General features: G+C 44.8%; 1 protein-coding gene across 2 annotated transcripts; it reads right to left on the reverse strand.

Annotated features, from left to right (window-relative positions):
* Window positions 1-276: 276 nt before the first annotated feature.
* mfge8b (milk fat globule EGF and factor V/VIII domain containing b) lies at window positions 277-16142 on the reverse strand. Of its 2 annotated transcripts, XM_068313276.1 has the most exons (11): window positions 15975-16142; window positions 10000-10122; window positions 9747-9878; window positions 9198-9230; window positions 5308-5421; window positions 4700-4881; window positions 4472-4627; window positions 4188-4332; window positions 3442-3626; window positions 3207-3362; window positions 277-2419 (listed from the first exon to the last, which is right to left on the reverse strand). In XM_068313276.1, the coding sequence occupies exons 1-11, from the start codon at window positions 16042-16044 to the stop codon at window positions 2276-2278; spliced, it is 1440 nt and encodes a 479-aa protein (XP_068169377.1). In that variant the 5' UTR covers window positions 16045-16142; the 3' UTR covers window positions 277-2275. The 2 variants fall into 2 exon arrangements, with proteins under 2 accessions (XP_068169377.1, XP_068169378.1); XM_068313277.1 differs by lacking the exon at window positions 9198-9230.
* Window positions 16143-16422: the final 280 nt, after the last annotated feature.

A 16422-nucleotide genomic window follows, 5' to 3' on the forward strand; every position in this document is an offset into this window, starting at 1 on the left:
GTCTTCTCTTTACTCGAGAAGAAGACGAAGAAGAAGAAGAGTTTATCGCTGACTCAACATTGATATTAGGGGTTCTAACCGTCAGTAAACGAAGTGTCGCGTCTCCGTTTCCTCTTCCCGACGCCGTTCTTCTGGAAGGAAGTCGTTTCCAGGATCCTTCCTGCTCAGACAACTCAGGATCCGTTTCCTGTTTCATCTGGATTTTCATATTGATCAAGATCAATATTCACACACATTTATTGATATGTTGTTCAAAGCAGTCAGTCTATGAGAAAGTCGTTCTTAGGTCTTTATTTATTCTTCATTTTCAGATACAAAGGCAAAAACATGGAAGGAAACCTCTTAGAAATACAACACTGGAATAAAAAAAACAAACTTCAAATCCAGTTTAAATTCTCTGAGTTAACAATCAGCAAGAAATGACATAAAAATACATCAAAGCCTCTTTTTTTTTAAGTCAGTCATAGAAAAACTGAAAAGCGAAGAAACAAAATATTTACAAAAACTCGAACGTTAATGAACATCTAGAAAAGTAACCAAACCACGTCACCCATAGAATCAAACAGGTGGATCGCATGCATGCAGGAGTAACGGGTGACGGATGATGGAACCGCCCGACATAACAATCTACAGCGTTTGACCCCGACGCCCATCGGCAGGTGCCGCCCCGCTCACGCGTCTCCAACGGTTCATCATCCTTATCAAACTAACACAGGATCATATTGCACAAGCCCATAATACACAACTAATGGGGTGGAAAGATTCAGAATACCACGGGGGGGGGGGGGCAGAAGCAGAAATATGGCAGTCGGGTCACATGTTCAACCCGAAGCAGTAACACTAAACGTCCTTTAAATCACTATTTACACACAAAACTGTTTTTTTCTTCTACATTTCGCTTTTCTGATATTTCAAATATGAGAACACGAACATCGAAGTGCAATAAAAAGAAAATGGAACGGTGCCGCTGAGTGAATCTAGTCGGGCAGTTCAGTGGGCGTCTGCAGCAGCAGCCGTCGTCGTCTGAAAGCCGTGTGTGAAACGTGACATTTACTGGAGGAGTGGTGAAGGAATTCAAAACAAGCGTGTGTTTTTAGCCCCCATGCTGCACTGGGTCAGGGCACCCCCACACACAGACCCCCCCCTGCCCCCAGGACTCGTTCCACCACCAGCTTTTTGTCCCACGTTTATAACGTCCTGCCCGTCTGCTCTGAGATTACACCGACTGGAGGCTCAGCCGTGGCCCCGCCCCACGGCGGCGGGAGTGAACACACGCGTGTGTTCACGAGTGAATCCCACGTGGTGTGTTATCTCTAAATGGACCAACGAGCTTCAGCGCGGGGGACTCCAAACAACGTCCCACAAAGAAGAAGAAGAAGACGCTTAGTCTGGAAACGCTTTCAAACGCTTAAAATAAAGATCCTCGTAAAAGTGTTTGCTCTCCTGTGATTTTGCTGCTTCACCCATGATAGAATCATGTATTGACAGATGTCTAAACTCTAAAGCAGGTCAAATAACGATGAACAGAAGGTTCTGGTGTCCAAAGGAGTCCAAACCTCTGAGGAGAGACACAAGCACATCCTGAATATTCGACTAAAACGACAAGAAAACAGAAAATTTGCTTTAGAATGATTTTTTTCGGACTGAACAACAAGTGAGTTTCTCATCAAACGGACACAGGAGACGCGTCAGTTTATCTGATTTCCGTTGAACCGCTGTGTGTGTGTGTGTGTGTGTGTGTGTGTGTGTGTGTGTGTGTGGACAGGAAGTGAAGCGTATGTACATCACCAGCTGTGGGTCTTGGAGGTTCGATGGTCCTAGCGCTGATCTAGGATCAGGGTATAGACAGCACCAACTGATACAGTAGCAGTCCAGTGGCCCCCAGACGTCTGACACCGGGGGGGGGGGACAGCAGGTTAAATCTGACCCAGGTTCTGCTGAGTAAGACAGGAGATGAACAGTCGTTTTGTGGCGTGACCTCAGATTCTGTTCGGTTGGAGGAGATGAGTGATTGGTCCAGGAAACAGACGGAGGGGAGATGTGGAGCTGAACCGGGAGCAGTGATTGGTTGGTGAGGGGGGGGGGTCACATCTCCCACCCCCAACAGGCCAGGGTCAGAGCGCTGGCGAGCTACTCCTGTGTTTGCTGCCCCCTAGGGCTGAGAGCAAGGCAGTGAAGGATGAAAAGGAAGAAAGGAGGAAGGAGGGATGAGGAGGAGGAGGAAGGGGAAAGGAAGGAGAGGAAATGTGTGTGTGTGTGTGGGGGGGGGGCAGAGCTACTCGTCACAGCCAAGCAGCTCGACCCGCAGGGTGATGCGTTCGTGCCAGTCCCACGGCAGGATGCGGACGAATCGGCCGTAGAATGGCGGCTCGAAGATGTTTTTCTTGTGGACGTTGTTGTCGCTGTTGCCCGGGAAAATCTGCAGAGAGAGAATCAGCCAATCAGAACACAGATAGCAGCGGCCGGTAGCCGTAGCAACGCAGTTTGTTACAATGCTTGAAAAATGAGGTTAAGTCGCGAGCATTGATGCGCAAGGGATTAACTCTATTGTATATTTTGTGTATTTCCCATTGGAAAAAATATCAGGGTTCTGAAGACAAAACGTCCATTTAAATATAAAAAATATACAAAAATAAAATATACTTTTTATCTATGGACAGGTCTGAAGTAGTTGTTTAATGCACTGAAGATTTAAAGATTTAATGCACTGAAAGTAAAAACAAAATATTTATGTATTACTTTTTGTGCTTTTATGTTTTGTTCTTGTGTACGACGTTAAAAAGTCTGTAAAATTTTAAGTAACGAAGGTTAAAGGGCATCAAACTGAACGCAGAATCGCGATCACTTCAACGTGAACAGGAGGAAGAAGCTTCGTTTGGAGCGAAGAAAAGTCACAACACTGAAACTCCTCCACGACTGTCAGCGGTTAAACGCAGCGGGACGCTCGGCGGGCCGTCGGCTGCTGGAAATGGGCGGGTGGGTCTGAACGCCACGCGGTCGCTCCAGTGGATTCTGGGTTCGCTGCGACTAATCAAACCCAGATTCTACAGACTTTTTTACTGGTGTGTGATAAGAGATCAGACACACACACACACAAACAAACAAGTCTCTTAAAAACACTGTCAGACGTATTCAACTGACAAATTTGATTGTTTTTTCTTTCTTCTGTTTTTTTAGTTGGTTTTATGTTATTTTTTTGGCCTGACCTTATCCGCCTTCGTGTTCCCGTCCATCACGACGCTCCAGGCCCGCCCGTCGTTGCTGTGAGCCACTTTGAAGGCCGTGACAAACTGGACGTTCCCGAAGTCTTTGGCCCCCTGTGTGATGATCCCTGTGATCTTCTTGGGGGAGCCGAGGTCCACCTGCAGACACAGCAGCATTACGGCTTTACAAACAGCAGCGTGATGATGTCATCGTGTCTCACGTGTCACCGCATCCCACCTGCAGCCACTCGGACCGGTTGGTGGTGGCGGCCGTCCAGGCGTTGGTTTTGCCCTGCTTGTCCAGCCGGGCGTAGTGGGGGTGCCAGGTGAAGGCCTCAATGCCCCAGGTGCGGAAGGTGCTGGAGGCCGTGATCTGGCGGTTGGACACCAGCCGGGACTTCATTCCCATCGGCTCAGAGCAACCTGGAGCGTTTGGAGACGCCGTGGAGGTGAGACCAGCGGGAGGAACACAGGAAGAGACAAACAGAGGAACGGAAAGAGAGACAGGAAGTAGCTCAGACCAGACAGGAAGTCAAGCAGTAAACAGATGTGATGAGGAGGAGGAGGAGAGTAGACACTGATGAAGAACAGAGGACACTGATCCACTAAAGGAGACTGCAGAGTCAGCAGAACGGCGTTCCGCGGCTTCATTCATGGCTTCACATTAAAGCGACGCAAACATGAAGACATAAAAGAACCAATAAAACATGTTTGTCTACTGGAGACGTTTTGTTGATGATGAATCTTTAATCTCTGAATCAACATCATCTGATCTGTCTGATGAAACGCGGTTTGGATTATGACACATCTGCATTCAAGCTAACAAATATTTTCATCCCTGAAGTAAATTCCTTTGACATCCGATCCGTCGCTGTGTGCAGAACCCACCGTCGGGGACGACTCTTCCCACCTGGCGTTTTTAACGCTTTCGGGCACCAACAGCCATCAACACGCTGACCTGACCTGAACGCCACCTGGGCTTACCGTTGAGCTCGCAGCCCACCAGCTCCATGCGCAAGGTGCAGGCCTTGCGACACACCACGGGGACGATGCGGATGTACTGGCCGATGATGGGGGGGTCGAACAGGTTGGTCTTGGTCCCGTCGTTGTCCGAGTTCCCGACAAACACCTGCACAGATGGGAGGAAGAGGCAATCAGGGTCAAACAAGGGGAGGAACTCAGCCTATGGACTTTTAATGACGTTGTGACGGCTCCCTCTAGTGGTGGCTTTCATCCATCAGAGAACCAACACTCAGTCCTGTCCTTACGTGGTCCCTCCTCTCCCCGTCGGTCCTGTACATGGTGTACGTCCTCCCATCCAGACTGGAGGCCACCTTGAAGGCCTTGATGAACTCGGCCGTCCCGATGCGACTGGCGCCCTGCGTCACAATGCCGGTGAAGCGCATCGTCCTCTGCATGTTGATCTGAAAGCGTTAAAGACGGTCAACTCTCTCCTTCCCGCTGCCTGTCTCTCCCTCTGTGGCCACCTGTCTCACCTCTATCCACGGGTTCTTGTCGTGCGCAGCAGCGCTCCAGGCGTTCACCAGCCCTTTGTTGTGAAGGCGCACCAGCTCGGGCCCCCAGCGCTGCAGGCCCAGCATGCTGTAGCGGACGGAGGAGGCTGAGATCTGGGACTCGGCGATGCCGCCGCCCTCCAGGCCGAGCAGAGAGATGCAGCCTGTTGGGAGAAGCAGGAGGCGAACCCACATCAGACACAAATTTCACCCTTTAAAGCAAACTTAGCAAAACAATAACCTTCAAAAAAGGCCTGAAACTAAGCACACCTTCATTCTGTTGCTCATCTTTAAACTCTGGCTGCAGTTTACATGCAAGGAATTAATAATTTATAATTATGAATTACAAGTAAGAGAAAAGGTCATCAGAGAGATGAACAATGAATTAATGATGAATTATTGATTCGTCTTTTGGAACGCTCTCTCAACGCCAACTATTGATCCTAACATGAGCTGCCGTCCCACCCCCACTTCTTTCAGTGTAAATTAATATGGATCCATTCAGCCTGAACATATGACAGCATTTTGTTGCATTAATAAATTAAATAAGTCACTAAAATAACGGTCACAGGATAGATGACGTCACTCACGCAGCTGGCAGCGTTTGCCCACATACGGCGACGGGCAGTGACACTTGAAATCTCCCTCCAGGTCCCTGCAGGAGCCGCCGTTCTCACACGGCTGGCCGGCGCAGTCGTTCACATCTGGACAGAGAAACCCCGACGTTAGTCAAACGTTAGCGCGGGCTGGTTAGCCGTTAGCAGACATGGTTAGAAGAATAGGTGAGGATCAGGAGCCAAGCTTTAGAAGAAGTTCTGATGCTTCATGCTGACAGGACTGGACGACAGAGGAGCTTCTAACCTTTAGTGTGGATTAAATAATACATAAAAGTGTCGCTGCATGTGATTAAATATTTTTATTACTCATTTCAAGAAAATTCGAATGATTTCCCAGACTCTGAGGTGTTCATCCAGTGACATCTTTGCTCTGACGCCTGACTCAAAGCCATTTCATTGGCTTTAACTGACTTGTAATTCTCTACATGGCCTCTTGATGGCGCCCTCACCAAAACTATCTGTGTCTCTAGGTGAGATGAGGAGAGGACAGCCAATCAGGAGTCAGAATCACGATAATAAAACCTGCTTCATGAAGACAAAACATCCTTTAAAGGATGATTACAGTTAAAAGACTTTGAGTGAAGCTCAGGAGATTTAATTTAATCATCAGTCGATGTTTTATAAAGGTAAAATAAAAAAACTATCACACCACTGTAATGTTTCTATCCAACTCACTCATGCACACACACACACACACACATGCACGTACGCACGCACACACATAGACAGCTTCTCCCTTCCCACATCCTCCTGCTATAAATATCTCCGTGTCAAAACATTAATTTTCACTCCATTACAGGGATAACAGTTTGAATCCATAAACTCTGATGACAAAATCACACAAAAAGAAACTATTTCTAGCAACAGATGAATATTTTAAAACACCATCTGTAGAGAAGCTAAAAACAGCAGAACACAGAACCAGAAACTGGATGAAGTCTTTTAGAAAATGAACCGTTAGGATTTCTCTAGGAGAAAAAACCCTCTTCAGTTCTTATATTGAGAGGAGAATCTTCTATGAAGAGACAATTTGTGGTACAAATAAAGTTTTCCTGAAAAAGTTCACAACACCTGTGCAACAGGTGCAGCAACGGAACTCTGCGGAGGGTTGGGTTCGATTCTAACCATCGTATATGTCAGCTGTTATCTGTGTTTAGAATGTTCTGTGTTGTGCTATCTGATGCGGTTTGTGGCCGTATTCATTGCTTGACTGCACAGCCAAGAACTCAAACACATCTACTATCAGCATCAGCAAACTGTGTATGGATTTCTGGGGCGTCGATACACAACCGCTCTGTGGCGTGCCTCCAACAAACCGTGCAGCTCGTAACAGAAACAGCACACCACCACAATATCCAGAGCATCGATATCCGTCCCAGCGTGAAGCGAAAGCCAATACCAACGTCAGATCGATGCAGAGCCAAGGTCAGCTGGCTAGGAGCTAAGCTAAGCTAACTGTCAAGTGAGAGATGAAGGTGTAACTGTTAGGAGTGTCACCCTCACGCCGTTTACGCACAACGTTTGTCGAGATACTGAAGCAGAGAAGAAACGTTAGTCTTGTCTTCTAACCGATGATGACCCAACGTACGGAAATTACATACTGTATGTTTAATCACCGCTCGCTGTTGCCATGGCAGAGCAACCAACGGGGGCGCTGCGAGGAAATTATGGTCACCAGATAAAACCATAATAAGGTTATTGAATGCAAACCAGCTGAAGGGTTTCCAGATGTGTAACTGAGCAACAACCAGAATAACTCTGGATCTCATCTCTGTCTGGAGTTGAAACTTCTAGGGTTGTAAAATGTATTTCCAGAATGTTTGAGTAAAATCTGTGTTTCTATGGCAGGTCGATGTAAATAAATGAATGAATGAATGAACCCTTTTGGATCAGGACTGTTTAAATGTGCATCTGGTGTCGTCAGGTGTGATCCATATTTATAAGTGTTTTAATTCTGCTTTCTGTTCGTGATGAAACCGACTCCCCATGACTTCATGTCCTCTTTTTAAAACCAGTGTAAATTCCCCTTTACTGAACATTTAAAAGGAATTCAGCTCCATTTATGGTCACATATGGTCCTGACAAATGAATGGATTAGAAAGCAAAGAGAATGTATTTTTTAAAATGATAAACTGGGATCTCTGAAGTGTCGACTGATCCGATGTGGGTGCGGGGGTTTACTGTAAGCCTGTAATTTAACTCAGTCATGGCGGTTCCAGTCTGTCATATCAGCTGCATTGATCTGTGTTTACGAACACACCCTCTGATCGACTCATGATGGCCCTGAAACCTGTTATTGGTTCACGGCTCACGGCTGCTTCTGGAACCCGAAGACCACGCCATGAATCCTGGGAAGTAATTAGCTACATAAACTAAAAGCATGACACAGATTGTTAATGCAAACAAAGAGAGCCACACACGAAACACACACACACATCCTGAATCAACACGGGGCGTGGATGGCAGCCACACCCCTCTGGAACAACTGAACACACACACATAAACACACACATCCCCTTAAGTGACTCCCAACAAGCAAATAAGATCCTTAATCTGCTATGAAAATCTGGAGTTGAGAGATCAGGAACAAGAAAAATCCATCAGCTCCAAGCGAATTGAAATGAGCAGCTTCATTTCCTCTGTACTTGAAACACACACATACACACACATGCACACGCAGAGGCCAATTTGACAGGATTGTCAGGATCTGCAGTCAGACCTGAGGAGAGAGTGTGACATTGTCAGGAGGGCAGATTTAATTCACCGTTCCGCCTCCACGTTAACTTTTCCGCCTGGCAACAGTAGCGGCGCTGACGTTGCGAGCGCTCAGCGTGGACCGCCACTTTCTGTTGGCTAGAACACACACACACACACACACACACACACACACATCCCTCCTGTGTGTGTGTGTGTGTGTGTGTGTGTGTGTGTGTGTGTGTGTGTGTGTGTGTGTGTGTGTGTGTTAAACAGTGATTATATGAGGCTATGGGCTGTGTGTGGTTGTTCTTGTGGGATGAGCAGGATTAAGGTTTATCCAGAGCAGATTTTCTTACTCTTCATGGGTTTCTTTGGAGTTTTAGACCCAGAATGAGACGTTTAATTCAGCAGTGATTTATAAGAACTACGTGTTAATAAAAACTCTTACATTTTTTAACTTCTTTTCCGTTATGCTTTAAGGACGTCTGAGCAGACGATCATGAATATCTGCATCATCCTGTCAGATTATTTGTCTATTTGCATCCTGTCTCCTCAGTTTCACAAGAATCATAAAAGCCTGCTGTCATGAGCATATCACGCTTCACCACCCCCCCAATAAGGCCCACTTAAGCTGTCACAACATGGTCATCAGTAGCTGGGTGGAGTTGGGGGGGCTCTCGTGAACCAACACGGTCAAATAAACTCCCCTCTTCATTATCCTGCAGGCATTATCTAATTAGTGTAAATGTGGCGTCTGCAGAGAGCCGTAAATCTGGCAGCGCCGCCAGATTCTCCTTCCGGAGGGACGCGTGAAGGTCTAAGATCTGATGAGCTGTGATTTGTGGTTTTTGGGGGTGAAATAAAACACAAACAGGAAACACTTGGGTGGACTTGTTAAAAGATAATGAGTTGTCGAGGCTTAAATGCGGGGAATTGTGTGTGATGGAGGTGGTGTGGGTTACGTTTTCAGCCTGACAGACAGAACACAGCTAGCATGCATGCTACAGCGTTTCTGCAGATCAGTACACACACCGATCATTTCCACAGTGTTATCATAGGAACAAGAGGAAACAGAGCACCTTGATTCAAGAAGGAGAAGTGACCATAGAGCAAAACCCCAAACACACACACATTCTGTCATTCTAAAGTCTCATTTATGTCGTTACCTGTTTGTGAAAATAAATCTGCCCCTTGGACACCTATGATAAAAAGCACACATGATCAAAAACAAGATAAAAAGGCGTTTATCTTGCTAATCACACCAACAGCAGCCATCTGTCTGTGTGTGTGTGTAGGTGTATATGTGTGTGTTTGTGTGTGTGTGTGTGGGGGGGGGGTACTGGAGGAGAATGAAGTGCAGCTTGCGCTCCCACTGTTCTCCTCTCCAAGGCTGCTGACCCTGATTGAACCAAACCGGTTCAATCAGGGTGATGCACAAATGAAGTTGTCAGGACGACAGCTGCCTGTCTGGTGGCCGGCCTCGTGGCAGTTGTCTCGGTGTCAGTGTGCCAGGTTCACAACACACACCACCTCTACAGACCGCTAGTCGCTGGTGGTAAAGGATGGTGCGTATACAATTGGTACGAGGATATCAACACGGAAACGTTTAATTTGGAACAAGAAAATGACCCTGGATTTCATATTTATAAGATGATAAACCCCAGAGTAACGATGATGATTGTATAACGGCTGTAAAAAAAGGAGCACACACTCACTGTTCTGGCAGTGGACTCCCTCAAAGCCTGGCTGGCACTTGCAGACGTACTCGCTAAAGACGTCACCGCGGCGGGACTGACCAGTCACTTCACAAACGCCCTCGTTCTTACACGGGTTGGGGGTGCAGGGCCCTTCAGAGAAGAAGGAGGTTCATCAGAGGTTAGTGCCTGGGTGATGATTTGCTGCTAAAGCTGCATGTTTGAAGTGGAACCACCAAAACGTTTAGTCTTGTTCGTCCTGGGGGGGGCTTACCGGTCTCCGTCTCGTTGCAGGTCTCCCCAGAGAAGCCATCCGGGCAGATGCAGATGAACGGAGCTCCGGCCCCTGTCACACAGGTTCCACCGTTACTGCACATGTCCACCTCACAGTAATCACCTGGAGAGGGTGGGGGGGACAAGGTAAATACCACAATATGGGAAACCCAATGCAAAGCTTAAAACTTAACCCTCAAAGTACTGCTGGCTCTCATCGAACAAATCAGTTTTTATTCTAAAAGGACACTTGAGTTGTTTTTTACATTAAAGATTTTGCAAAAATATGCCAGAGAAAAGAAATACTGTCAAAAAAACAGATCATAGTAGAGAAATGATTGAATTGTTCCTGCCGTTCCCTTATTGTGCAAGAGCCAACCAGCTGCTGCAGTTCAGATGTGACGGTATTAACAGCTGAGTAAGCCGTCGTCACCAGTCTGTAAACACAACCCAAACTCTGGACGCTTCCACCAGACTCAAAGCCGCCCAAACTCGAAAGTTCTGCCGGCTCACATCAGGGAAATCATGTCAGTTCATGAGCTCCGATTCACAGTCAGAAAGCATTTCGTTTCCAAACACTGGGTGTACTCTCATGGCAAAACCAAGAAATGAAGAATTATATATCAGTGATGTCAAATATTCAACAGAGCTTTTCAATTTTCTTCTATTTTGACACTCAGAATATGGAGGAAGTCGATAATTGGTGTTCTAACACCCACAAACACATAAAGCACATTAATGACTGAAGACGTCTCATTATGATAATTGCTTCAGAAACTGAGATCGGTCTCCAAGTGTGAAATTGGTGGTTTCAGTATCACAGAGCCCAAAGAGGATCTCCAACCCAGTTTTTCTCGGGGCTTAAATGGGGTACCTCTTCCCGCCTGAACCAAAACAGACTCGTGGGAGTAGACAAATGTTTTTTTTAGACTTCTATAGTAAAGCAAAGTGGTGTTTAGTACTACTGAGAATAAGGTTCACGGAAGCCACAAGACCACGGCTGAAAAAGGCAGTTGAAGGAGACTTCCTGTGCATCGGTGTGTCTCCTCTAACCCTTCGCTGCCTCCTCTTCATCACTCCATCATATCTGTTTTCTTTTACCTGACATGAACAACGTGCTGAAGTTATGTTGTTTATGGGAATCTATTTTCAAAATCTGGTCTCTATTTACTGTCCATTAGCAGAGAGTCTATTTATGTAATATTCATGAGGGAAAGGAGGATGGGATACAAAGAGACTGTTGATTATCCTGTGAACCACACTTCACACACACACACAAACACACACACACACACACCCAGGGATATCAGTGCTGGATCCTGCCTCGTGGCCTTGAAGTGCTCCAGCATCACATGGGACTGCTATTATCTTTTGGATAAGAACGTGTTGGCAGTGCCAGCGACGCCTGTTTCTGTCTGTTTATCTTTGGGAAGGAAGACACCCGCCCTTCCTTCACTGGCAGATGGCTCCCTTCAGGAAATCATTTCCGAGCGGACAAATAATAATGTTGAATAAATCACATTCCAAGAATATTTTGACGGAAGAAACCTGAGAAACTTAAACCTGAATGACAAGACATCCAGATCATTTCTGTTAACGTCTCTATCGACAGATACACGACTATTAAATCTTTTTAAATGACTATTTATAGATGTTAATGCAACAAACAGGAACATATTTACTTCTATTGTGCTGAAGAGACAACAGAAGTCATAGGGGTCGTTGAATTGAAGCTACCTGATTGGCTGGATGCTGACGGATGCAAAGTGTCAGCGCTAAAAGCAGTAAACACTTTGCCCAACTTTATCCTGACCACAGCGACACTGACACACTGTGTAATAATGCATTGTGGGTCATTTCTACAGGGCATTGTGCTTTTCCCTCTCCTTATGAGTCACGGTCTGTGCATTTCCCATGATGCCTCAAATACCAGAACAGAAATACAGAGCGGCTGGAGCAAGAATCCCATCATGAGACCCAGTAAAAAGAATGTAAAGTTTGACTCTGTATACACACCACTTTAATAAAACCTCATACTGTAAGTTACTGGCTGAATTTAGCACTAAATAATGTCATGTTTACATCTTCTAAATGACTAAGTGACAGAACAACACATGACACACATGTTTCTGTAGCAGACTCACAGGAGATGGGGTCAATAGTGGCTAATCAGCTGCTGTTGAGAGGATCAATCAGCGGTCTGAGTCGACACACTTGACTCGTGACCATGTTACGGGCAGGAGACCAGATAAAAATGAAACTCAACCCTTTCACAGAGCTCAGAAGAGATTACAACAACAGACAGAACACATCTGGATTAACCGGCTCTCAGAAGTCAGTTGCAGGGTGTGAAGCACCACCGATGATAACCATGAAAAACAATATCTTTATTAAAAAAAAACTTTGGGTGGCAGAGTAACTTTAAAATAAATGTTTCAAATCCAGATCCAAGCTTGCTTTGACTTGAGCCTAAGAAGTTAAAGTCGTGAGTCCATATATGTTCCACGTGTGCACACGCTGATAAAGGCATGAAAGTGCCTTTACCAGCGTGTGCACTAATTATCCACGGGCCCATAAACATTAAACACTCCGCTGCTTATCCTCGGATGCTCAAACATATGTGCTGGCAGGCAAGTGTGGGAACTCAGTGTTCCAGAAAGTCAAGAACTAATGTCTGCAACACACACACACACACACGCACACACACACACACACACACACACACACACACACACACCCTTTATTAAAGCATGTTCTCGACTGGTGAAGCAGGAGAAAACTGTCAACCATTAGACCGTCCTGTTGATCTGTCTCTATCAGACTGAAATAACCAGAGACAGGAGTGTGTGTAAGTGAATTTATGAAGCCTTGAGTCCTTCAATTACCCAACCAGCAGGACTGAAGATTTAGGTGAGCTCCTGTAACGTTCATGTGCATCTCCACAACTACAGGCATCTGCTGCTTCAAAAATATATGAAAACACAAGGTTCACCTACTAAAAATACACTCCGTCATCACGCACCATTAAAAACACGCTTTTCTCTGAGGTCCTGTGACAGAAATTGATGATCGATGAAAAACATCAGCAGCCTAAGCCTGAGTTTTAACTGTATTCCAATGATTTAAAGGTGTTTGTGTTTATCTGACCATATAAGCAGAGATTTGTGTAAATAATGCTTCTTCGTACATTCAACTACCAGTGACTTCATCTGTGGCTCAGCCTTCAGCTCACATGACAGCGTGTAAAATATTCAACATGGCAGATTGGAAAGTGGGGCGACAGACACTAATAAAGTGGCCCGAATTAGAAGATGGTCCATATTGTAATGAAACATTGATTAAGGAAGCTATTTAAAATTTACAGTGGAAGAAACGGAGAACGTACCGTCCTAGGGGGCAAAAGACTAATGAAAGCATCAGTGCTGAAGAAGAGAGCAACCTGGACAGTCAATACAGTCACACATACACACATATACAAAATCAGCATTTATTCAGACAAAACAAAAGGCTGCAACTAAATGTTATCTTTATGATAGAATTATAATTATATGATCTATTAAATGTCAGGGAAAATGTGAAAAATAACACTTTAATCTGTGTCTTGCCAACAACTGGAAATTTGAAGTAATTTAAATTACTTCAAAGGAAAAGGAATTTCTCAAATTTAAACTTGGATAAGCCTTTTGTCTGTTTTATAACAGGAATGAATCCTTCATTTTCAGAATGTAGGGTAGCACGTTTTTTCAGCTGTATTCCATTTAAGTGTCATGATGTTTTGACCCAAATTATGATATCTACTTTATATAATACCCAAGTCAAAGTTATACTGCATCAACAGAACATCTAATCTATCTGTATCTCCAACTTTAGCGATTCCAACCTAATCTCAAGGATGTTTACAGAAATGACACTGAAGGAAGTCTTCTGAGACTTACTGACCTTAAAGGATATTATTAAACTGAAGAAAGACTCAATGCAAAGAAAAGGGTAAGGATTTACAACAAGTCTAAATAAATATCAGCATATGATCTGACTCTAACTGTGAATAAGAGCCTCCATCACTTCAACAGGAAATTAAAATCCTGGTAAATAAGTTCTGTCACGCCACAGCTTGATAAATTGACAAACCTCTTTTTCCAACCTCGAGAAAATCTGCAATGATTTAATTTAAGATCTGCAATGATTTACTTTAAGAAGTGTTCATATATACCTGCCTAATGCTTCCACAAACTCCACCCACACACACACACACACACACACACACACACCTGCTGTGCCATTGGCCCAGTGTCTGGCTATATTTAGCCCTGGTTCACTCGGTTACTCAAAGTGGTCTTGTCGTGAGAAAAGACTGACACAGAACACCATTTTCCACTTCGCTCCTATCAGGAGAAGAGAGGTGAGTCCAGTGAGACACAACCTGCTGAGTTTAGCCTAACAGGTTAAAAAAAAAAAGGCAAAAACTTCTCCCCTCCAGCCGTTATTCTGCCCCGTAAACATTTTGCATGACACAGCAGCAACAAGTCCCATCCCCCAAAGTCCCTGAAAGCATGGAAAGGTTTTAGCGTGCTCCGTGTGTATGAGAAATTCACTGGCATGTTCGTGTTGGCAGCTGCGTGTGGAAAACTGACTCAACATTGTGGCCGTTGCAACCACACCTATCCTCCACAGTTGTCATGTCTCTCAGCATCAAGGAACAAACATGTTTGGATGTGTGCGTCTGTTCAGGCTGCACGCATTTTTATTCAACGGGAGAGTTTTAAAGCGAGCCATACAGGTCTATATAAGGAGGTTTTAGAAGGAGGAATGGAAAAAGCAGTCGGGATCCAAGTTAAGCAAAATATTTTAGGTTGGTAATCTGGGTAATCTGAGGAATTCATGTTTGCATCAGCAGCCAGCAGTGGATTTATTAATGTAGCATGTGAATATGACATAAAATTCAAACAGGATGTAGAGAAATACAATATGTATGGTCTTACCAGCTATGAAGGCTTAAAGAGAGTAAACTCAATTCTTCATTCAAGTTGATATATGAAATCTGACGCCCCATTTGCTTTCATTAACCATTTTATGACACTTCCTTGAACATTTTTAAATGAATCAATGAATGTGGAAACCTCAGACGGTCAGTCCAGATCGCTTAGGGTCCTTTCATTTGAGATCAAATCAATGGTTGGATATGATATGCATTTATTAGGAAATAAAAACTGTTCATCAACTCAAAAGGAGTCAAAAGTTCACCTTTCATCTGACAATAAATAAGCAGCTGGTTACACAACACAAAGTAAACACCAGGTGTGAGATCATTTGTAAAACACATCATCACCCCACCAGGAACACTCTGCTGGTGTGACATGTGGTGACTCGTCCCTGGTCCTACAGCAGGACATGAAAGCAGGGGAATCAGGCCATTCTACCTTCTGTCCATCGGCTTTAATGCTTTCAATGCGTGGAAATGTCAACAATGCCAACAAAGCGAGGCGCCATTAGTGTGAGGTCAACACTAGTCAAGTGGAACGATGAGCCTGGACGTGGGACACTTCTTAAAAAAGCGGACAAAAATGTCCTGAGGCGCAACTGTCGTGTTCTAAAAAAACACAGGCAGACAGGTTCGATTCCAACTTATTGTTTTGGGGGTTTTTTTTGCAGTTTTTAAATTAGGACAGTCACAAAAACAGAACGTAATGCGCTTTATGTCAACTTATTCAAAGCTAGCTTGAACTTGTCCACTTCAGACGACCTCCGCCCCGAAAAGCCTGTGATGAATTGACGTTTGTGTAAAGATGAGATGAAGTCATCACATACCGAACATATTTAACCACTAAAAACAAACCGACAGTAGAATCCAGAAAGTTAACAAACACACTTTCGCTGAGTAAATTTAAAAAAAATGGAGGGAAGAAGAAGCGGAACTTTAAAACATCAACCTTAAAACAGAGAAAGACTGCAAATTAGCACAAAAAAAGGGCAATTTACCTTTCACACCACACACCAGACAGGCAGAGAAAAGTTGCAGGAAGAAATAAAAACTTGTCTTTTTCTTCATATTTGCCGTTTTTGTCCGTTTTTCTTCAGATTTAGTTGTTTTTTAAACAGGCGAAAGCTCCGTTACCGGACAGCTTCTCCCTTCGGTGCCGTTTCTAGCGTGGCTCGCGCTTGTTGTGCGACCCTGACTTCCCAAGCAGGAGGCGGAGCGCAGGAGCACGTGCGCCTCAGCTCGCAGCCAATCGCAGCCTTGGTGGTAGAAATGTAACCCCGCCCCCTTCCTCCCGCTGCCTGACAAAGAAAAAAGTAAACAAGGGGACGCGTCCGTTCCCCAGGAGATGAGCGCTTGGTTCTAACGGGTTTACTGGTTTAAATGAGAATATATTTATCAGAACAACATAAAAAAAGCTTTATATATCTATATATGATTAAATATGGC

Source organism: Antennarius striatus, chromosome 4, assembly GCF_040054535.1.
Source record: "Antennarius striatus isolate MH-2024 chromosome 4, ASM4005453v1, whole genome shotgun sequence".
Taxonomy (NCBI): domain Eukaryota; kingdom Metazoa; phylum Chordata; class Actinopteri; order Lophiiformes; family Antennariidae; genus Antennarius; species Antennarius striatus.